The sequence below is a fragment of the Natator depressus genome, chromosome 8, assembly GCF_965152275.1.
Source record: "Natator depressus isolate rNatDep1 chromosome 8, rNatDep2.hap1, whole genome shotgun sequence".
Taxonomy (NCBI): domain Eukaryota; kingdom Metazoa; phylum Chordata; order Testudines; family Cheloniidae; genus Natator; species Natator depressus.
In genome coordinates, this window is record NC_134241.1 from 77,353,904 (window position 1) to 77,377,256 (window position 23,353).

The 23,353-nt window shown below is 42.0% G+C and overlaps 1 protein-coding gene across 1 annotated transcript in view; it reads left to right on the forward strand.

Annotated features, from left to right (window-relative positions):
* The window catches only part of COL24A1 (collagen type XXIV alpha 1 chain), a 242,407-nt gene that overhangs the window by 100,553 nt on the left and 118,501 nt on the right, over window positions 1-23,353 (forward strand). The window contains exons 20-21 of the mRNA XM_074961390.1: window positions 18,019-18,072; window positions 22,467-22,520. Of these exons, the coding sequence (XP_074817491.1) occupies window positions 18,019-18,072; window positions 22,467-22,520 (108 nt within the window). The remainder of the gene's footprint in view (window positions 1-18,018; window positions 18,073-22,466; window positions 22,521-23,353) is intronic.

Genomic DNA, 23,353 nt, shown 5'->3' on the forward strand with positions numbered 1-23,353 from the left:
TACCTGCTCTGCCTATAATACATTTAAATTTTTAAATTAATATTAGTGTTTTCCTTTTTAATTTTTAATGCAAAACCTAATATGGGATGTAAAACACCTGATGGTATCACATTAGAGATCACAATAGCACACTGTGTGTATGTATGTTAAAAATAACTCTCTAAAAGTAGCAAAGATATAAGTGGAATTTCAATCATGTATTATATGGGGACACAGTCTTCCTCACTTTGCGGAAATGATAAGGCTTTAACATATGCTTTATTAGACCTTTCTATACCACTGAAATTTTGTGTAAATAGATTCCACAGAAGTTTAATTTTAGTTAAAATTTCCTTACTGAAATTGTATAAAAGTTTGCATTTTATACTTGAAAGCTCTTTTACCCTTTTATTTCTTTAAAATGAGGTTATCCCTGAAAAGCAACTCTAAAAATTGCATTGTGAGGTTCCATGTTGACCATCCCTCTCAATGACTCCGGACAAAAATGTTGAGTTTACAAGAAAAAGTTGTTTTTCTAAATGCCAGTCCTGCAAAGTGAGCCTAAAATCTGCAAGTCGAGATAGATTCTTTCTGTTTCATGCTACATCGCCAGTAGTAAAGATTCTATAGACCAAATTCTGCCTTCAGTTATGCCCATGCAACTCTTGTTTTCAGTAGAGTTGTGCAGATGTGAATAAAGATAGAATTTGGCCCTGCATTTGGATTATTTTTTTAAAATCTGTAGATGATATGCAAGGTAGAAAAAAACCAACCTCCCATAGCTGTTTTGGCTTTGCAGTTTTAATAGGATTTAAAAGTGGTACAAAGATTGTCCCTTAAGTACGTAGAAATACAGAGGGACCAGATCTGCTGGGTAGGAAGATGCCATTTTTTACATAGTGATGTTCAAGGAAATCTCACCTTAAAGTAGGGGAAAATGCTAAATTAAGAGACTGCTTATTGCACGAAATTAATCCTTTTTTAACATGATTTATGTTGTTTAAAGAAGGGAATTGGTTTGTTCAGTATAATGTCATTAATAGAGTATGTCATGGATTTGAGTTCCTCTCATGATAGTAATAGTTCTTTTGATGCAAAAGAATGCATACCTGCATGATATTGTATACCATGTCATGCTCTAGACGCATTGTTAACAGGATTAGTGACCAAGCAAGCAAGCATTTCCTGTTGCTCAGGGGGAACAGAGCCCTCAGAAGAAAATCTTTGTCTTGTTATGTAAACAACACTGTGGAATGACCAAGTGTTTGTCTTTGAAAATTTGACTGAACAAATGCCACATTTAACACTCCAGAGTTATGCATCCCTGAGCCTTTCTTATGCTGGTCAGGTTGACGTGAGATAAAATGAGCTTTGTCTGTACTATGAACACTTATAAACATGGTCACCATATGGTGAAATATGAGATGCAAATAAGGGCGGGACAGCTGTATTCCACAATCTTTAGAGGAATGTGAATGCCAAGTAGAAGGCAAAAAAACAAAACAAAACAAAAACCCTGCTTAAAAATTAGGATAACCCTGCTTAAAAATGAGGATTGTGTTTTATTTTCCCCATCTTATTTTTGTTCTTAAAAGTGACCTGAATTCCCTGGCAAGTTGTTATTTTGACGTAACTAGACCATAAACATACAGTATGGGCAGCAGCAGTGCAGATCTCCCTGCTATGCCCTGCCAGTACATCTCAGGTAGCATTTTTTCTCAAAGCTTCAAAGAAAGCTAGCTGGCACGTGAAGGAGGAGCGCTTTCACTGCTTCCACTGCATTATTGGAGTGTTCAGACATGTCATGCCCCCTCCCCTAACAGTATGTCTACACTGCACCTGGGAGGTGTGATTCCCAATGCTGGCAGACAGAGTCGTGCCCGCTCCTCTCAAGTTTGTGCACTACAAATAGCAGTGTGGACATGGCAGCGCAGGCGGGGGCATGAGCTAGCCACCTGAGCTCAGACCCAGGGAGTTGGGTGGCCTTGGACTCAGGTAGCTAGCCCAAGCTGTCACCCATGCAGCAACATCCACGCTGCTATTTTTAGCATATGAGCTTGAGCAGAGCCAGCATGAATCTGTCTATCTGCCCTGAGAAACATACCTCCCAGCTGCAGTGTAGACATAATCTCTAAGAGGTCCTATAAAGACTGGTTCCAGCCCACACTCTGCTCTTTTTCACATGGTTGAGATTTCTGAACACATCTATTCTCAGACTCAAACCACAGCTGGGACGCAGTTGTGAGATATAGAAGTTGGGGTGATACAGCCCCACAGGTGCTGAAACTAGATGTGCTGGGGTTGCGGCAGCACCTTCTGGCTTTCATCATATCCAGGGTTTACAGTTTGGTTCAATGGCTCCCAGCTCCCCCAGTATACAAATGTTCCAGCACCCCTGTACAGTCCTTGATTCTTCTCTCATGTAAACTGTTGTAAATCAGGCAATTCCTCCACTGTAGTCAATATTTATCATAGTGTGTGCAAGAGCAGGAATAGACCCACTAGGCCTCACACACACACCCAGATTTTTGCTTTTTATATGCAGTCCAGCCTCAAATAACTCACCAGATCTGTCTTTCCTCTCCAGCTGTGCAACAGAGTTACTTCAGATTAGAGTTTTAGTAACTCCTGATTGCTTTAGGGCCATGAGTGGGTGGCTTAAAGTTTCTGAGAATAAGAGACAAGTGTGTGTGTTGGGGTGGGGGGAGAATAGAGGGTCTCATATTCATTCACTTCCTGGGTGGCTCCAGGACCCTTGGCTAGGGAGTGCATTTTTTCAGTCTGGGAACTGTGCACCATCAGGCCAACCCTTCTTCTGGGTATGCTTCCACTGAACCAGGATCCACTGCATTCCAGGGTATTTACTGCTAAGAGGGCAGAAGATATTTTTAGTAGGCCCTTTACCGTAGTGTGTTTTTTGAGCCATTGAAGAGTTGACATATTTTCCAGCCTCTTCCTGTCTCTCAAAATGGTTCATGTAAAAGTGCCCTTTTCTAGACATTTGTTTTACTCACAAAACTAATTGCAAGCCTTTGTATAGCAGTGTGTGTTAACACACAACACATATTTTTTGCATAATAGCTATAACAGGATTGAGTAGGTGAGATGTCACTCTTAACATGCATGAAACTAAAATGAGTTTTAAGAGGTTTCCAAATGCATTAATAATATTTTATTTGTAGGTGAATCTTGTGCCATGAGCCTATTTTAATTGATCCCCAAAATAGGCTCTTAAAGCAGAGTTTATTATTTCCTTCAGATGTGGCTTAAGATCTGCTTCAAGTATTACAAATAGATTTCATCTGGAGTAAAGGGAGCATTAGTCATTATCTTCAGTAGAACATTTATTTCATTTTTGCATTATTTTGGTCTGAACTTGTTAGCTTCTTCTCTCAGGAAGGTACACATATGGGAGTCAGCTGCTATACGTTTTATCCTTGGGGCTATAGAATTACAAAGAAAAGGGGCACATTTGCATAATAGCGAACAGTAACAAAATCCAAATCTTTTGCAAGTGAATCACTGACTGCTTTGAATTGTTAGCTCTAAAAGGGAGAAAGGGTTGTCTTCAATGCACGTTTCATCTCATCACATGATATTTTGAGATTATGCAGACAATGAAGTTCAGGAGCTAAGAACAGTCCATGTCCTAATGTTCAAAATTCACAATTATAGAGTCAAATCGTGATGTCATTACTCAGTTTACATTCAGCCTTTACCCAGGCAAACTTTAATTTACTTCAATAGGAGTTTGCCTAAATAAACAATGAATGAATACTGAAATGGGGCCTCAGGATTTGGCCCTTAGAACCTAGTCCTGGGAACTTAAAATACACAAACTAGGGCTGGTCAAAAATTGAAATTTCTATCCCATAAGAAATTCCAATATTTGATATTTGTTTTCATCCCAAATCAGGACAAAAGGTCAAAACATTTCTAGAGGTTGGTTCTGTGCTTTTGTTTCTTGTAAAATAAAAAGGTCCCCAAAATCACTGTTTGTTAATGTGAAAATATTCTGTTTCTCTTTCTGTCTGCCTTGTGGGAGTTGTTGTAATTGTTGTAAATCTCATTCCCCCATTCTCCTCTATTTCACATGATATACCATGGTTGTGAGATTCTTATGGTGCACCTGGGTGGTTGAACCTGAGATGAGACCATGCTGCATCATGGGAGATGAGGTCAAGCCTCACCTAGCCAATAGCTTTTCAAGTATGGGAACATTACAACTTACAAAAGTTGCCATGATCTTGGCAATAAGTCTAAGCTGGCCCTTCCTGAAAGGGTCATTTTCTCCATAAGTGTGGAGGAAAATAATTTTGTCTTCTCTGTGGAAAGGAAGGCTTGGGATTTTTCCAGTATTTCATCAAGGTAGGTAATTGATTGCTATCATCCAGCCTATGAAGTCTCTGAGATGAGAGCACATTTTTCTGAAAGCTCTCTTGTCCTATGATCAGAGAATATGCAGTGGGGAGAGAATATGCCTCTATCTATTTAAGGTTGGCTGTTTTAAGCCTAGTGGAAGTCCATTAAAATTTGTTCAAGATCTTATGAAAGATGGTGCGGGCTGGGGGGGGGTCAGAAAATCTGTTTAGCATTGTGCCACATTTATTTCCTTGCTAGTCTGGAGGTGAGAAGGCTGAGAGGGGACATGATAACAGTTTTCAAGAACATAAAAGGTTGTTACAAGGAGGAGGGAGATAAATTGCTTGTCTTAACCTCTGAGGCTGGGACAAGAAGCAATGGTCTTAAATTGCAGCAAGGGGGGTTTAGGTTGGACATTAGGAAAAACTGCCTAACTTTCAGAGTGGTTAAGTACTGGAATAAATTGCTTAGGGAGGTTGTGGAATCTTCATCATCAGGGATTTTTAAGAGCAGGTTAGACAAGCACCTGTCAGGGATGGTCTAGATAATACTTAGCCCTACCTTGAGTGCAGGGGACTGGACTAGATGACCTCTCGTGGTCCCTTCCAGTTCTATTATTCTATGCGTGAGGGGTTGGATCTCAGAAACTGCCTTGGGACTGCCACCTGATGTGCCAAGACTACTTCTGCTCCTGCTTTCCTGCCCTCTCAGCTTTGGATTTCAGTGCCCTGCCTGGTTTGAGCCAGACCCTCTAGCCTGCTGCAAACCCAGACCCAGCTCTGAACCACATCCTCTAACAGCTGTAGTCTTAACTGAAAGCAGCTTAGAGAAGTGTTCCTGTCAGATGTGCAACTCCCAATGGGGTCCAAACCCCAAATAAATCCGTTTTACCCTGTATAAAGGTTATACAGGGTAAACTCATAAATTGTTTGCCCTCTATAACACTGATAGAGAGATATACACAGCTGTTTGCAAAGCCCCCCCCCCCCAGGTATCAATACATACTCTGGGTTAATTAATAAGTAAAAAGTGATTTTATTAAATACAGAAAGTAGGATTTAAGTGGTGCCAAGTAGTAACAGACAGAACAAAGTGAATTACCAAGCAAAATAAAAAAAATACACGCAAGCCTATGTCTAGTATGGTAATAAAACTGAATACAGATAAAAACCTCACCAGTTCCAGTAAGCTTTCTTTTACAGACTAGTCTCCTTCTAGTCTGGGTCCAGCAATCACTCACACCCCCTGTAGTTACTGTCCTTTGTTCCAGTTTCTTTCAGGTATCTTTGGGGATGGAGAGGCTCTCTCTTTAGCCAGCTGAAGACAAAAAGGGGGGGGTCTCCCACGGGCTTAAATAGACTTTCTCCTGTGGGTGGAGACCCCCTCCTCTCTCCTGTGCAAAGTCCAGCTACAAAATGGAGTTTTGGAGTCACCTGGGAAAGTCACATATCCAAGCTTGACTGAGTTCCTTACCAGCCAAGCCACATTCCTGGGAACGCCCAGATGTAGATTGGCATCTCCAAGTTCATTGTTGGCTTAAGGGCTTCTTGACTGGGCAATTACTAAAATTAGTCTTTTCTCAGGAAGCTGACCAACTGCTTCATTAAAACCAACTCACAATCAAACAAGTATGCAGCCAATATTCATAACTTTGAATACAAAAATGATACATGCATACAAATAGGATGAATAGATTCAGTAGATCATAACCTTTACAGAGATATGTTACATGGCATAAGTAGCATAAAACACATTCTAGTTATATCATATATACACGCATAAGTATATTTCCGTAAAGCCTTATGGGAGGCACCTTCACACCCTCCTCCTGAACTTACTGCCACAGACTTCGACCTTGTCCATGGCAGAGGCAGTACATGTAAAATCCCCGCTTGTCTTTGGTCACACTCCTTTTCAGTACCTTTAAACCATATGATGTCATTCATAAGTGTTCTAGCCAGTTTTAGGGTTCCTGGTCCCTGGATGCCTGAAAACAGGTTGGGGTGTAGTATTGCTGACAGAATGCAGACAGCAATATCTGTTAAAGTGTAGGTGTCTTGGCATTTAGCCACCAATGCCATGAGGTGATATGCCTCAGTTTCTCCTTCTACATAGCAGCATGGGCCTGTTATGCTTTTTCTGCTGTGCCAAGCTTCCAGTCTGTTTACAGGTAGAGGCTGAAAAGTAACGTGCTTGTGGGGCTGTCTTGTCATCATCCTGAGCATGTACAACAGTTTCTTCCACAAATCAGATATGTCCCACATCTTTAAAGGGTTAACCACTAGTATTAACTCCTTTGTCTTGATGACAATAGATGCAGTTGAATCAGTTATGAAAATGGTTTAACTGCACACATATATATGACCAACCTGTGTTTGGCATTTCAGAAATCCTAGTTGAGCCCTTTGGTGTAAGGCCTTGTTTAGACTGAAAAATTTCCTATGCTAACTACTATTGTTTTTCAGTGGAATGATTGCAACTCACCTTGCATCCACACACAAGTGCTCCAAATGGTTTCTAAGCAAGTTGCATACCACTTGAAATAGACAATGAGCTTCCTATGCCACAAAATAGAACCATTGCCAGCAACTGCTGTTGGCAATGTGTAGAGCTGAACTGACACTGAACATGGCTTAGGGTTTGTCTACACTACGAAATTAGGTCGAATTTATAGAAGTCGGTTTTTTTAGAAATCGTTTTTATATAGTTGATTGTGTGTGTCCCCACACAAAATGCTCTAAGTGCATTAAGTGCATTAACTCGGTGGAGTGCTTCCACAGAACCGAGGCTAGCATCGACTTCCGGAGTGTTGCACTGTGGGTAGCTATCCCACAGTTCCCACAGTCTCCGCCGCCCATTGGAATTCTGGGTTGAGATCCCAATGCCTGATGGGGCAAAAAAGATTGTCGCGGATGGTTCTGGGTACATGTCATCAGGCCCTCCCTTCCTCCCTCCCTCCATGAAAGCAACGGCAGACAATCGTTTTGCACCTTTTTTCCTGAGTTACCTGTGCAGACGTCATACCACGGCAAGCATGGAGCCCGCTCAGCTCACGGTCACCCTACGTCTCCTGGGTGCTGGCAGACACGATACTGCATTGCTACACAGCAGCAGCAACCCATTGCCTTGTGGCAGCAGATGGTGCAATAGGCCTGATAACCATCGCCATCGTGTCTGAGGTGCTCCTGACCGCCTTGATAAGGTCAGTCAGGAGCGCCTGGGCAGACATGGGTGCAGGGACTAAATTAGGAGTGACTCGACCAGGTCATTTTCTTTAGTCCTGTCAGCAGTCCTATTGTACCATCTTATGGCAAGCAGGCAGGAGATGAGGATGGCTAGTAGTCCTATTGCACCATCTGCTGCCAGCCAAAGATGTAAAAGATAGATGGAGTGGATCAAAACAAGAAATACAGCAGATTTGTTTTCTATTCATTTGCTCCCCCCTCCCTCCCTCCATGAAATCAACGGCCAACAATCGTTTTGGTGAGGTCTGTCAGGGGAACCTTGAAAAGTTTAATGGAGATTCAGTCCTGCCTGAAATACCAGGGGGAGGTATAGCTCAGTAAGTTGAGCATTGGGTTGAGCATTGGCCTGCTAAACCCAGGGTTTTGAGTTCAATCCTTGAGGGGGCCATTCTGTGTGATAGTTGTTTTTGTTTCTCCTTGATGTAAACCCACCCCCTTCGTTGATTTTAATTCCCTGTAAGCCAACCCTGTAAGCCATGTCATCAGTTGCCCATCCCTCTGTCAGAGCAACGGCAGACAATCGTTCCGGGCCTTTTTTCTGTGCAGATGCCATACCATGGCAAGCATGGAGCCCGCTCAGATCACTTTGGCAATTAGGAGCACATTAAACACCACGCACATTATCCAGCAGTATATGAAGCACCAGAACCTGGCAAAGTGAAAGTGGGTGAGTATGCGACGTCAGCGCGATGACGAGAGTGATGAGGACATGGACACAGACTTCTCTCAAAGCACGGGCCCTGGCAATGTGGGCATCATGGTGCTAATTGGGCAGGTTCATGCGGTGGAACGCAGATTCTGGGCCTGGGAAACAAGCACAGACTGGTGGGACCGCATAGTGTTGCAGGTCTGGGACGATTCCCAGTGGCTGCAAAACTTTCGCATGCATAAGGGCACTTTCATGGAACTTTGTGACTTGCTTTCCCCTGCCCTGAGGCGCAAGAATACCAAGATGAGAGCAGCCCTCACAGTTGAGAAGCGAGTGGCAATAGCCCTGTGGAAGCTTGCAATGCCAGACAGCTACCGGTCAGTCGGGAATCAATTTGGAGTGGGCAAATCTACTGTGGGGGCTGCTGTGATCCAAGTAGCCAACGCAATCACTGAGCTGCTGCTATCAAAGGTAGTGACTCTGGGAAATGTGCAGGTCATAGTGGATGGCTTTGCTGCAATGGGATTCCCTAACTGTGGTGGGGCCATAGACAGAACCCATATCCTTATCTTGGCACCGGAACACCAAGGCAGCGAGTGTATAAACTGAAAGGGGTTCTTTTCAATAGTGCTGCAAGCACTGGTGGATCACAAGGGACGTTTCACCAACATCAATGTGGGATGGCCGGGAAAGGTACATGACGCTCGCATCTTCAGGAACTCTGGACTGTTTCAAAAGCTGCAGGAAGGGACTTTATTCCCAGACCAGAAAATAACCATTGGGGATGTTGAAATGCCTATAGTTATCCTTGGGGACCCAGCCTACCCCTTAATGCCATGGCTTATGAAGCATATACAGGCAGCCTGGACAGTAGTCCGGAGCTGTTCAACTACAGGCTGAGCAAGTGCAGAATTGTGGTAGAATGTGCATTTGGACGTTTAAAAGCGCGCTGGCGCAGTTTACTGACTCGCTTAGACCTCAGCGAAACCAATATTCCCACGGTTATTACTGCTTGCTGTGTGCTCCACAATATCTGTGAGAGTAAGGGGGAGATGTTTATGGCGGGGTGGGAGGTTGAGGCAAATCGCCTGGCCGCTGGTTACGCACAGCCAGACACCAGGGTGGTTAGAAGAGCACAGGAGGGCGCGGTGCGCATCAGAGAAGCTTTGAAAACCAGTTTCATGACTGGCCAGGCTACGGTGTGAAAGTTCTGTTTGTTTCTCCTTGATGAACCCCCCCGCCCCGATTCACTCTACTTCCCTGTACGCTAACCACCCTCCCCTTCTCCCTTCGATCACCGCTTGCAGAGGCAATAAAGTAATTGTTGCTTCACATTCATATATTCTTTATTAATTCATCACACAAATAGGGGGCTAAGTGCCAAGGTAGCCCGGGAGGGGTGATGGAGGAGGGAAGGACAAGGCCAGACAGCACTTTAAAAGTTTAAAACTTTAAAACTTATTGAATGCCAGCCTTCTGTTGCTTGGGCAATCCTCTGGGGTGGAGTGGCTGAGTGGCCGGAGGCCCACCCACCGCGTTCTTGGGCGTCTGGGTGAAGAGGCTGTGAAACTTGGGGAGGAGGGCGGTTGGTTACACAGGGGCTGTAGCGGCGGTCTGTGCTCCTGCTGCCTTTCCTGCAGTTCAACCATACGCTGGAGCATATTAGTTTGATCCTCCAGCAGCCTCAGCATTGAATCCTGCCTCCTCTCATCACGCTGCCAGCACCTTTCAGCTTTAGCCCTCTCTTCAGCTCACCACTTACTCTCTTCAGCCTGCCACCTCTCCTCCAGGTCATTTTGTGCTTTCCTGGACTCTGACATTGTCTGCCTCCATGCATTCGTCTGTGCTCTGTCAGTGTGGGAAGATAGCATGAGCTCAGAGAACATGTCATCGCGAGTGTGTTTTTTTCGCCTTCTAATCTTCACTAGCCTCTGGGAAGGAGCAGATCCTGTGATCCTTGAAACACATGCAGCTGGTGGAGAAAAAAAAAGGGACAGTGGTATTTAAAAAGACACATTTTATAGAACAATGGGTACACTCTTTCAGGGTAAACCTTGCTGTTAACATTACATACATAGCACATGTGCTTTCGTTACAAGGTCGCATTTTGCCTCCCCCCACCGCGTGCCTAGCCCCTCCCTGCGGCTAACAGTGGGGAACATTTCTGTTCAGCCACAGGCAAACAGCCCAGCAGGAACGGGCACCTCTGAATGTCCCCTTAAGAAAAGCACCCAATTTCAACCAGGTGACCATGAATGATATCACTCTCCTCAGGATAACACAGAGAGATAAAGAACGGATGTTGTTTGAATGCCAGCAAACATACACTGCAGTGCTTTGTTCTACAGTGATTCCCGAGTACGTGCTACTGGCCTGGAGTGGTAAAGTGTCCTACCATGGTGGACGGAATAAGGTTGCCCTCCCCAGAAACCTTTTGCAAAGGCTTTGGGAGTACATCCAGGAGAACCGCGAATACCAGGGCAAATTAATCATTAAACCATGTATACTATTTTAAAAGGTACACTCACCAGAGGTCCCTTCTCCGCCTGGCGGGTCCAGGAGGCAGCCTCGGGTGGGTTCAGGGGGTACTGGCTCCAGGTCCAGGGTGAGAAACAGTTCCTGGCTGTCGGGAAAACCGGTTTCTCCGCTTGTTTGCTGTGAGCTATCTACAACCCCATCATCATCATCTTCCTCGTCCCCAAAACCAGCTTCCGTGTTGCCTCCATCTCCATTGAAAGAGTCAAACAACATGGTTGGGGTAGTGGTGGCTGAACCCCCTAAAATAGCATGCAGCTCATCATAGAAGCGGCATGTTTTCGGCTCTGACCCGGAGCGGCCGTTCGCCTCTCTGGTTTTCTGGTAGGATTGCCTCAGCTCCTTAAGTTTCACGCGGCACTGCTTCGGGTCCCTGTTATAGCCTCTGTCCTTCATGCCCTGGGAGATTTTGACAAAGGTTTTGGCATTTCGAAAACTGGAACTGAGTTCTGATAGCACGGATTCCTCTCCCCATACAGCGATCAGATCCCGTACCTCCCGTTCGGTCCATGCTAGAGCTCTTTTGCGATTCTGGGACTCCATCATGGTCACCTCTGCTGATGAGCTCTGCATGGTCACCTGCAGCTTGCCATGCTGGCCAAACAGGAAATGAAATTCAAAAGTTTGCAGGCCTTTTCCTGTCTACCTGGCCAGTGCTGAGTTGAGAGTGCTGTCCAGAGCAGTCACAATGGAGCACTCTGGGATAGCTCCTGGAGGCCAATACCATCTAATTGCGTCCACAGTACCCCAAATTCGACCCAGCAAGGCCGATTTCAGCGCTAATCCGCTTGTCAGGGTGGAGTAAGGAAATCGATTTTAAGAGCCCTTTAAGTCGAAAAAAAGGGCTTCATCGTATGGACGGGTGCAGGGTTAAATTGATTTAACGCTGCTAAATTCGACCTCAACTCCTAGTGTAGACCAGGGCCTAGTTGCAAGTGTAGACAAGGACAAATCATGCTCAGCTCCTTTTTAGCTGGCAGTTAAAGTCTGCTGCAGGCACTTTGATTATTGTCTTACTTGCTGTTCACAGCACCATCTTTCAGAGACCGGTCCTTGGGAGGTACTCAGCACTGACAATATCACTGATGGAGTCTACAGTCTTACCTGTGGCACAGAGTTTAGCATCACAGTGCTCGGCACCAACATCAACACCAGCAGAATTCCCAGCCCTGGGTGGTTTGAGTATCCCTAATGGCCACAGTGGGATTCACGGCATTTAGGGATGTAACAGTTCTTCAAGAGCCAGGATTTTCATTTCCCTAATGTTACTGGACCCACAGGCAATAGCACAGTCTCCGTCGCTATTGCCTTAAATGACGCCAAGACCCTTGACCCTGCCTGTGGATCCAATATATTTCTACTCCCTGATTTTTCATTAAGGTCAGAAGAGATGGATTAGCAATTCACCTTCTCTGCTCTGGCCTCTCTGCCACAGTCCTTGATCTCTTGCAGGAGCACTGGGGACCACTCCAGAGTGGTGGGTACTGGGACTCTCACCACTCTCAAATCCTCTGGTTTCCAGAACCATGGCCATCAGGACCATATCCCACCCGCATATGGCGATACTGGGGTCCCTGGTCATCTCGTGAAGCTTGCAACTATGTGAATAGTCTTTATGTACTCACAGCATCCACAGCCGCAACCACTCTGGCCACGACACCACCACAGCCCTCCCTGCTTCCAGTGGCAGAACCAGAAGAAGAGGCTCCCCCACAGCTTGAGCCATCTCTAGTGGGAACCTTATCATATTCCTCACCAGATGAGGCAGTTGTCCTCACCAGATGAGGCAGTTGTCCTGGCAGTGGGTCCCTAACTTGATGATTTCAAAGGGTTCCAAGGGTTTCAAAGGGTTCCTTTTAAAGACAATAATGGAGGCACTGCACATATCCATGGAAAAGGCCCAGGAGTCCACATACAAATTGGTTGATGTCCTGCCACCTCCGTCCTCTGGGAAAATAGCCTTACCCATAAGGAGGCCATAATGGACCCTGCCCAAGTGGTATGGCAGACCCCAGCAATGGTGTCCCCCACCTCTTGCAAAGTGAACAGAAAATATCAGGTTCCACCCAAGGGTCCTGAGTATTTCTATAGCCACCGAGTCCCATCATCTCCAGCAGTGATGGCAGCTATTAAGAAAGCTAGACAAAACAGAACACCAAAGGAGAAATAGCCAGAAAAGTTAGATTTATTTGGAAGGAAATTCTACTCCTCAGCCAACTCACAATTCTCTCTTCTGAATTATCAAGCCCTACTGTCAAGATACCATTTTAGTCTCTGTGAGAAAATTGCCGCATTCACCAGTAAAATTCTGGCTGATTCCCGAGAAGAATTTGTGCCCTCAATCACAGAGGGGCGGCTGATAGCAAAAATGAGTCTCCAAGCAGTCCTTGATGTGGTTAACATCACTTCTCACACAATGGCAACAGCCATGGTTGTACACAGGTTATCATGGTTACAGGGATCTGGCTTCCCCAAGGCTAAGTCCAGTCCACAGTGTAGGATCTTGGGTTTGAAGGGGCTCATGTCTCCCCATTTCAAGGCCTGGCTCCTGGATAGAAGTCTAGCCTTCCATGTTCCTGCTCTTCTCCATTCAGGGTTATTTTGGTCAGCAGAGGAGACTCCACCAGACATACTTACTTTGTGGAGTGGACAAGATTCTCTCACTGAGGAGGAAGTCGAAGTCATTCCTATGATTGTGGGTTACCTGCTACAAGTGAAATGATTTAATGTTTCTCTGAGCTCGGGGAGAATTCACCTGGTTGGAGTCTCAGCACATCATCTACCTGTCAGTGGCCAATCTGTCTTCTCTCATCAGATGGTTCTGAGATTCAGAAAGGGGTTGAGAAGACACCCATTAAGGTCCCATTTCTTCTTGGGACCTTAACCTAGTACTTCCTGTACTTACGGGGCTTCCATTTAAACCTAAGGCATCACGCCCCCTTCTACATCTCTCTGTGAAAGCTTCCTTCTGAGTGGCTACACTCTTCTTCCCTGATAAAATGACTCTCAGGACTTTATCCAAAAATTTTACCTACGGTGCTCATGGAATTCCGTCTAAATCAGTAATCCACCTAATTGTATTCTTTTCCAGGCCTCATGTGACTAAGATGGAAGGGGTCCAACACTCTTTGGCTGTTACAGAATTTCAGAAGTACTCTGTAACCTACCAGCTGTTTGGCTTCTGGTTATTGGCAGAGTCTAGATATTCTACTTTTTACATTTCCCTAGGAAGTGTCAAAATATCTGCTCATATTTTGCACACAAGAATTTCATCTGGAAATTACACATAAACCTCCTAGATTATCAGTTGTGTTTTAAAAAAAGGATTTTTTTTTTTTATTCTGGGAGTAGACATGGGAGGGTGGACTCCTGAATAACTCTTGGCAAACAGAAATTCTGAAGGTCGGAATATACTGAGTGCAGTTACATTGCTCAGAGTTTGGAAGGAAAAAAAAATTGTCAAGACAATTTAAGAGTTCCAGCCTCGTTCATTTCTTTTACTTCGACTTGGTCCTGTTTGGTGTTGATGAATAGCAATGCTGTTTGTTCTCTCCATCAAAACGGTAAACCACATTAGAAATTAAAGGACCAATTTCCATTTTATGTAATGAAATGAGGACATTTTACAGATTCTAGATTCCTGTGGTATTACATTACTGGATCCCCTGTAATTTGAATTTGAAGACCAATACCAAGGTACCTATTTAGCATAACAAAAGTAGATAAGTCTCTATATCTTGATGAGCCAATCTGTGCATGCCATTATGTGATAATTTCTTACAGTTCTAAGTCAGGAATCTCACTGAATTTCATCTGTTTCTTCAAATAGTTTCCCCAGTACCAGTCCATAGGATTTAATACTGATGTCTTTACTCAGCAAAACTTCCGTTGTTGAAAATGTGAAGATTTATTAAGGGCTTCAAGATGCAGCTCTAAGATTCATTGCATATTTTTGTGGGGTTAGGTTTTCTCAACGCTTGTGTAGATTAGGGATGTAGGTTCTTACTGATAAACTGGTCATAAATATTGTTTAACCACTTTCCTACTGCTACATTAGTAAATCATGCATTAATTTGAAAACTTCTTTAAAATCGTCTTCCAGGACTGTCATAGTATCTATGTTTTCCCTATAGATTGTGTTCAGCAGGAGAAGATGAAAAAGGAGACTTTGTAATACAGAAGAAATTTTTTTTAAATAAAAATGAAGATATGTGAATATTTGGATGTACCATTATTGTTACTGTATGTATTCCTACTGTGCCCATCACCGTAGTTCCTGGGCACATCACACACCTTGTTGACATCTGGAAATAGCACAGTTTCAAGGATTGGTTTAGCTGAACCAATGCTGGCTTCAGTTTGCTCTTGTTTACACTTACAGCTTAATTATACAGCTTTTAGAATTTCTCTTAGAAGCATTTGTATACACCCAAGTAAATAAATAAATTAGAAGGATTTCTGCACAGAAAATGTCAGAATGCTTCTAAAAGGAATATGGCTCTTCCAGTACCCTTGTTAACACAGCATTTTCTGGGCTGTTTATCACTTAAAGGAAATTGTATTCATGTCAGCAGTAACTATCCATTCATGCCTTTGAAAATCTCTTCCCCCCCTCCAATATAGTTAGAGAGATATAAAGAACTACATTTTAAAATTCTTGAATGCCTCTAAATTCAGCAACGTTTAGAGGTACGAAAAGGTGAAATAGCAACTATTGTTGCATTGACCTAGTTAGTTTAATTTAGTGAGTAATCATGTGCTTTTTAGATTCTAACCTGAACAATTAAAAAATCTGGGGTGATATAAATAATGTATATTAAATATTCAATTCGAGTGCATTTATCACATATGTATAAAATAATATGTGCCATCTGAGGCATGTCAGTGTTGTTGCACAACTATTCTGGTGAACATTTCTCCATTTTGAAGGGGAACATTAATTTTGATGTTTTAGTATAGATTAGAGTGTACAGAGTCAGGATTGGTACAGAAACTTCTGTTTTGAAAGTTCATTGTAAATCAGGCAGTCACTCTGTCTAATGGGCTTGTTCTTGTGCCCCTCGGCATCCAAGTGCTAAAAGTTTCTTTAAGGTTTAAGGTTTCTTTAAAGGTCATAGAACCAACTGGGTCACAAACAGGTTACAACAATAATTTTCAAACAGATGTTTTAGATTTCTGATTTATTTACTCATTTACTTCTGGTTTGTTACAAAAGTGAACATCACAGATTGAGTTCATTTATAGCGTATTAAAAGCAGTTTATGAAAAGTAAACACAGGAAAACCCAAACATCTAAGACTAGCAGTACTATGTATTTCATTCTCTTCTGTTATACTATTACACTAGCAGTAATGTGGTTAAGGATGAGATTGCACTTTCATTCTAGAATGAATGCTTTAGAATGAATTTGGTAATTTACCTTTAGGGTTGAAATGTAATAGCTTAGTCTCAGCTAATACTGAATAATTTTCAGAAAGATTAATAAAAACCACTCGGTGTATTTTGAGTTACTTGATTTGGGGGAACAGAAGGTGATGGGGAAACATTTTTCAACTCTTAGGACTTTTTCATAGGTTTCTTTTGTACTTGGGGAAACTAAAAAATGTTCAAAACTTCAATGATGACATGCATTTAGACATAAATAATAACAGGGAGCAGTGCTGTTTCCATCTCTGAAAGAATTTGGTATTGCAAATAAAGCTGTGGATATTTTTAAAAGATGTTGTGAACATGTGTAGTAAATTCATTAATACCAGAAAGATGCCTACCAGATACTCTTAATTTTCATTTGTAGATATTTGATTTTCCTACTCACAAATTATCCTGTTTATCTTTAGAACCAAATGACCTGTGGTAAGGGTTAAGGGGACCTTTGTCAGAGTCCGGCATATCAAGTTATAGATCCAATAATAGATATTTTATTCAGGGTAGGAGCTGATCAATGCCACCCATTTCCTACAACAATAATCATACTTACTTTTCAGCTGAGCCAAGTTTGGTAAACTTTGAAAAGTAATGGAACAACAAAATCAAGTAATATTTTGGCAGATGAATAAGTGCATCCTGTGCTGAATAAAGTATCAGTGTCACAGTACTAGCAGCAGTTCCTAGCTTGAGAACAGATGGCAATACCAGTGTGAAAAAGTCTGATCTTGTTCAATTTTAAAAAGTTAAGTTGGCTTGGGCCTAGTTTGTTCTAAAATGGAATGATCACCTGAGAATTCAGTGAATACCACTAAACATCATTGTCCTGTAGCCACACTGATATGGACTACAGTCTCATCGGATTTCATAAATTAAACTCTGTCTGTCTGCTCATCTAGGTTTCTGCGTCACACCCCCCATCACCTTTATATTTTATCAGTCAGGACTTGTAAATGGCAAAAGAGTCCATGGACAGCATTTGAGTTTATCAGATTGCAGCCAGTTTTTAATCTCCTGCAGAACATGTTCCTGCAGTTCTACTTTAAAGCAGTAAAGAACTCACAAGTTTTGTTTAAAAGACTTGTTGTTCATTTCCTTTGTAAAATGAAGCAGAGTTAAGGTGGCTGTGGGAAATTTATATCGGACTTTCCTGCCCCTTGTGTGACTTTCATATAAAATGTCAAAAAACATTTCTGTATAAAGAGCTCTTGTAAAATAGTATAAACCAGTTTTTTGTTGTACAACTACGAATTCATTGTCTAAATCAGTGGTTCTCAACCAGAGGTCCGGGTCCCTCTAGGGGGCCGCGATCAAGTTTCAGGGGGTCCGTCAAGCAGGGCTGGCATTAGACGCCACGACCTCATTTCCCAAAGGCTGCTGGACAGCTGCTGTGTCGTGGTGCCCAGTGCTTAATTTGTAATGAAAGAGGTGCTGGGGCTCAAGCAATTAGGTGCTGGGGTTTAAGCAAATTTTTTACATTCATAACTGATGGAGCAAGGTTCCTTTGTGGATTTCAATGGGATCAAGTCTGGGTCTATAGTTAAATAATAAAACTTGTCAAATGGACAAAAGGGTTCAAGACAAATAAAAGCTATACTGACATCTGTCAAATTGAGTTTAATGAAGCCAAGTTTGTTCAGAACAGCTTACTGGACTTCAGAGTGTTTTGGATTTCATAAAACAAATCCATGTCTTGATTTCTGTGATTCAGGTTTGTTACATTTCTAAAATGAATAGATTCAAAACAAAAAAAATTTTTTTTTTACTTTGTACAATGGAAACATTCCTATGCTATGAACAGCTTGCCTATCTTCTCCTCCTTAGGGTTTTCCAGGAGATATTGGTGTACCTGGACTAAATGGCCCTGAAGGTCCAAAGGTAAGAACTTACAGAGCCTTATCGCAATGTCATTAATGCACTGAGAGTGAGACAATACTAAGAGAAGAGAAGGTTCTTGGGAAAAAATACAAAGGAAAACCATGGACTGGGGCTAGGTGTCACACTGCAGCCTCGGAAATTAGCAAAGAACTGTGAACTGAGCATGACTTCCCTCTCACAGTCAGGAGACAGGCCTTGTCTACATAGGAAGTTTGCACCGGTGTAACTTGAATTTGTTTTGATTCCAGTTTAGTTAAACTGGTGCAACCCCTGTATGGACACTGTTATTTTGGTTTAAGAGTGACTTTATTTCAATTTAGCTTAAACCTGTCCCCAACTGACTTTTTGCTAAACTGAAATAAGCCATTCTTAAACCAGAATAAGAGTGCCCACACAGGGCTTTGCACTAGTTTGACTGTATGTCTTTAAATTCACTCATTAGGTTATACTTGTTCAACTTTCCTATGTAGACAAAGCTTAACTCTGTTTTAGACAGTGGAGTTACACTGGTGTTTTTCTAACCCTTTAGCCATCTGCTTTTAAAAATACGAGCTTACGTATTGTTTCTATGCAAATACTACCTAAATCTCTGTTACCCTTCATTGCTTCAGCCGTTTCCTGAAGTTTTGTCTGCTTGAGTCTCATATGTTCCCTGGGTTGGCCATAATATCCTTTAAACACTGACATCCTAATAAACAGTAAGAATTATACAAAACCAAACACCATCTTCTTTTATCCCTTCATTCAGATCTCATAGTCACTCCAACTACTGGAAACCTGGTCAACCTCAGACTCTCACTTGCCTCCCACATCTGTCAAATGTGTAAATAGCCTTGATCCATCACCCCAAACATGATAACCTTCTAGGCATGCTGCAAAAGCCATTTATTTTATAGGGCTTGGGGGAAAGGTTGAGGTTATGTTTCCAGAGGCAAAGATGACTAGAGAGGAGCTTTTCTTTTGCTCTGATTTGTTGGCTGGCTGAGTTAATTTGTTACCATTTATGCTTGTTTAATATGAATACTATTGGGTGGTCATTATTATGTTTTTGTAAGATTAATGAATTGTCAGATCTTTCCATGAATGGTAAGATTAATGAATTGTAAGATCTTTCCATGAGACATCAGGCCTATGCATTAGTGGACATGAGAGAAGTGGAATTAAATTAGATCTAGAAAATACAGATTCAGTTTAAATATCCAAACTAATGCATCTATAGTGTAAATGAGCTCAAAGCCCTTCTTAGTGATGTGATATATATTATTTCCCTGTATATGCAGTTCAAAGTTAATGTTAATTTGGTCTATTAGTAGTGGATTTATGTTTCAGAGATACAATACTAGTCTATCTCCTTTCATTCAAATCCCAACAGAAATGCTAAGAGAGAGCCCGTAGTATTTAAGATTCCAGAGTTCATTTAATACAGCAAGAATTCCATAACTCTACAAGACATTGTGGTCTCTCCAGCACATTGGCTCGCAAAGACAAAAAGCTTGGACAGCCAGGTCTAATCAAAGAGAATTGGTGACTTACATTGGAGATGGAGTGTTACCAAAGTGGAATAGCCTTTGCACTGCTCCTAATACCTAGAGAGTAGAGCTACATGAAACTGGAAATGTTTGCCTTTAGGATTCCCAGTGGTCTTGCGTTCACTGCAGTTTTGAAGAGTCTCCTTTAGTCTTTATTTTTAGAACACTCTTTTCACCAAGCTGCTCTTTTCCTCATTCTTCTGTTCTGTGCTTCCTCAGAGACAAAATCTGCACAAAGTGCCAGGAAGGTGGCGTAGTCTTTATATTTTAGCATAAGAGAAACCAACCATCATGATAGAGTGTAAGATATGCAAACATGATATACCTGTCTCTGAAGACCAGTAGAACTTTGGGATGGCCATTTTATCCAAATTACTACAGTAATTAACAAATATGAACTCCTAGAATAATGCACGAAAGATACATTACATAGTTTGGTCCACAGCACATTATTCATCTTGGAAGCAATATCTTAGAAGGTGTTTGATCTTGATCCAATGTTCATAAAAATGAGGCACTTGCATAATAACTAATAAAAAGAGGAGTGTTTTAGTCTGGGAAGTTCTGAAATATCTTTCTGTTGTTTGTTCGTTGTGTCACTCTTGCAAATACTTTTGGCTGCATGTTACAAGAGCCAGAGTAAAAAGTAAGGCAGACCTGCTCACTATATAAATATCATAATGGTTTCTCTAGCAATACATGTTGTACCATGGAAATAGTTGCGAGCTTCCTTCCTCTGCTCATTCATGTTTTGTTTGGGTAGCATACCTCCTATAAATGGCTATTAAGAGTTCTATTAATCCTGTAAGGGAGGGTCGAATGGAAAGTTCTGAACACATGGGAAATACATGATACCCCCATTTGCTGACTCCCTGAATTCTTTCCAGACATTTTGGCACATCTCTAAAGACTACCTTCATTTTCTGTTCATTGCCTGAAACCTCAGAGTGTGGGTATGGAAACTGCAGTTAATTATCAGTTTTAAAGGCCGAGGTGTTCTTTACAAATTTGAGTAAGTACAGTCTAGGAACACACACAGTAACTAAGAAATTTGCTAATATTTGCACCATTGCATGAGTTTAAATGACACTGAAAAGTCATAGTGAAATAACAGTTCTGTTTTCTAAGGAAATACTTTTCTTCACCGACTAAAGATCAGTATTATTTATGGAGTAAGTGTCTTGCTGTTGCTTTTGCCAGAGAGATGCTCTCCAGCTGCAGTTCTCCATCGTAATTTATTCCAGATAAAATCAAATGATGGGAGCTTTAATAAGACTCGGTATTTTGAGATGGCCCGATACATTTTCTATGAAGTGTTGCTTTGTGTGCTAAGCAGGCAGGCAGCTGCTGGACAAATGTGTGCACCTTCAGTCTAAATTTCATAAATTTAATAACGCTGAGAGTTGGAGCTTTTCCATCCAATATTTCTTCAAAGGCTAATGATCTCTTTCATAAGAGATGATTTTTTGTTCTCGTTGCTTTACCTGATATAAGTAAGCCTGGCTTCCCTCATACAATAATAATATATTTACGTAGATCTTTTTTGTCATAAAGCCGGGTTGAGTGCTTATTCCAGTTACTACCATTATAACTTGGATAACCAAGGTGTCTGAAACACCATTAGTTCCTCAGTCTGTGTAGTGGAGTTTTACAAATGTTGCTGTAAGAGGATGTGATGACTCAGGGTTGGCAATGGGATATGTCCTTCACTTCTAGGACACAGGATATAATCCTGCCAAGGTTTGTAATGGCTGAATATCATTGCTATCTGGCGGCAGTTCTAAATGATTTGATACCCTCAAATCACTTCCCAATCCACAGAACAAATGCCAGCATTACATTTGACGTCTCAGTAGGCATTCTCGACATATTGGCTGAGGGTTGAATCTTTGTAAACTCCCTCTCTAACTGATCAGAATTTGGGTACATAGGTTTGGCAGTGTAGAAAGATTATATGTGAGGCCACTACTAAGGTGTACCTCTTGTGTGGATAAATAGAGGTCTTCAGTCTCCAAAGTTATTTTCTACACTGAAAATTAAGTTGTCAGGACAACACTGAAAATAAAGTTTAGAGACATGACAGGATATCACCCTTGCCAAAGCAGTGCCGAGTCACGCACACAGCAAAGCTTACTTTTATTTCGTTCTGTCTTATGCTACTCACCAAGATTTTGTTACAAATTCAATCATGGCTAATTGCCTTCAGAGTCAATGCTCGGAAGTGGCTTGCAGCTGGGTAAAAATATAAAAGTCTAAACTTTGTACAGCTATTTCTGTAATGCTTGTGTTCTGACAGCAATCGTAATCCCACCAAAGAATAAGAAAAGATGGATTTACTGATCTGCTTTGGTAGTGTAAGTGGTATTGTGTTGGACCTTGGGAAATAACTACATAAAATGAGGAGTTTGGTGGAGAGAAGAATAGTTTTAATATAAGTCAATTTTCATTATCACCAAATATTACCCTAAATATTACCCAAAACCTAGATTTACAGGGGATTTCTCAGTTCCTCTTTAAGCAGCCCATCAAATTCAAACAAATGTTGTGTAACAAAAATAAACTGTTCTCTTGCGAACATCAATTACTTTGATCCTCCTCCTCCTTCAAAAGGTAAATGAAAATAGTCTGAATCTTAGAAATGTTGATGTAGCTAAACTTCGTTAGATACTGTAGCGTTACAGCAGATGTTAGAATTAGGGCAGCTTTTCTCCTGGCTTTCTAAGGGAAATGAACAATAGCAGATAATGATGTCTCCTTCCTCAGCTTTCAGCCTGTCATTCACTGCATGATTGTAAGAGGAAAGAAACCAGACAAACAGGCTTATTGATTGATATAAAATCTCATTTTGGTTGTCTTGTTATTTAGGGACTTCTGGGTGACCGAGGGCCTCCGGGGGCCCCAGGCCCGAAAGGAATTGAGGTAGGATGGAAACACAGTCCAGTCAACAAGTTACATTTTTAAAAAATCTGACCCCATTTTTTTGTATAAGAAAACGTTGCTTCAGGATGGACAGTGTTGCCATGCAGGATTTCAAGTTTCCATTTTGGGAGATTTTTAGATATTTTACAGTATTGTGCAGTCATTATAAGATTTATTTCAGCAGCTCTGTAGAGTGTCTAAGGAGTGTGGGTCCAGAATGTTGCATGTGGAATCCAGAATTAAACAGTGACAGGTTTTTTTAAATAATAATATTAAATAAGAATATTGGGTGAAAACCTAGCCCCATTGAATTCAATGGCAAAACTCCCTTTGACATCAGTGGGGCCAGGATTGCATCCTATAAACTTATTAATCAAGGATTCTTAATTCATTAGCATAAAATATATATATGTATTAAATTCAACTCCATGTGCTGTTCTGCAGGGCTGCCCTGAGGTGGGGGCAATTTGCCCCAGACCCTGGGCCCCGCAGTGGCCCCCTCAAGAGTTTTCAGGGACCCCCACGAGAGTTTTCAGTGGCACTTCAGCGGAGGGGCGTCGTTCTGCTCCATGTCTTCAGCGAAATACCCCGAAGGCCCGGAGCAGAAGGACCCCCGCCGCCGAAGACTCCAGGCCCCCTGAATTCTCTGGGCGGCCCTGCTGTTCTGTGCTGTTGAGATAGCTGGTAAAAATGCATTAAATCAGATAATGAGTCTGATGGTAGAGCTCTAGAGCTTTATGTAGCTGATTTAATGATGAGTTATCATGAGTGCTTTTAAATGATAAATGAGTAATGGTGACAAAAAACGATCAGTTTAATCAGAAGCCATGTAA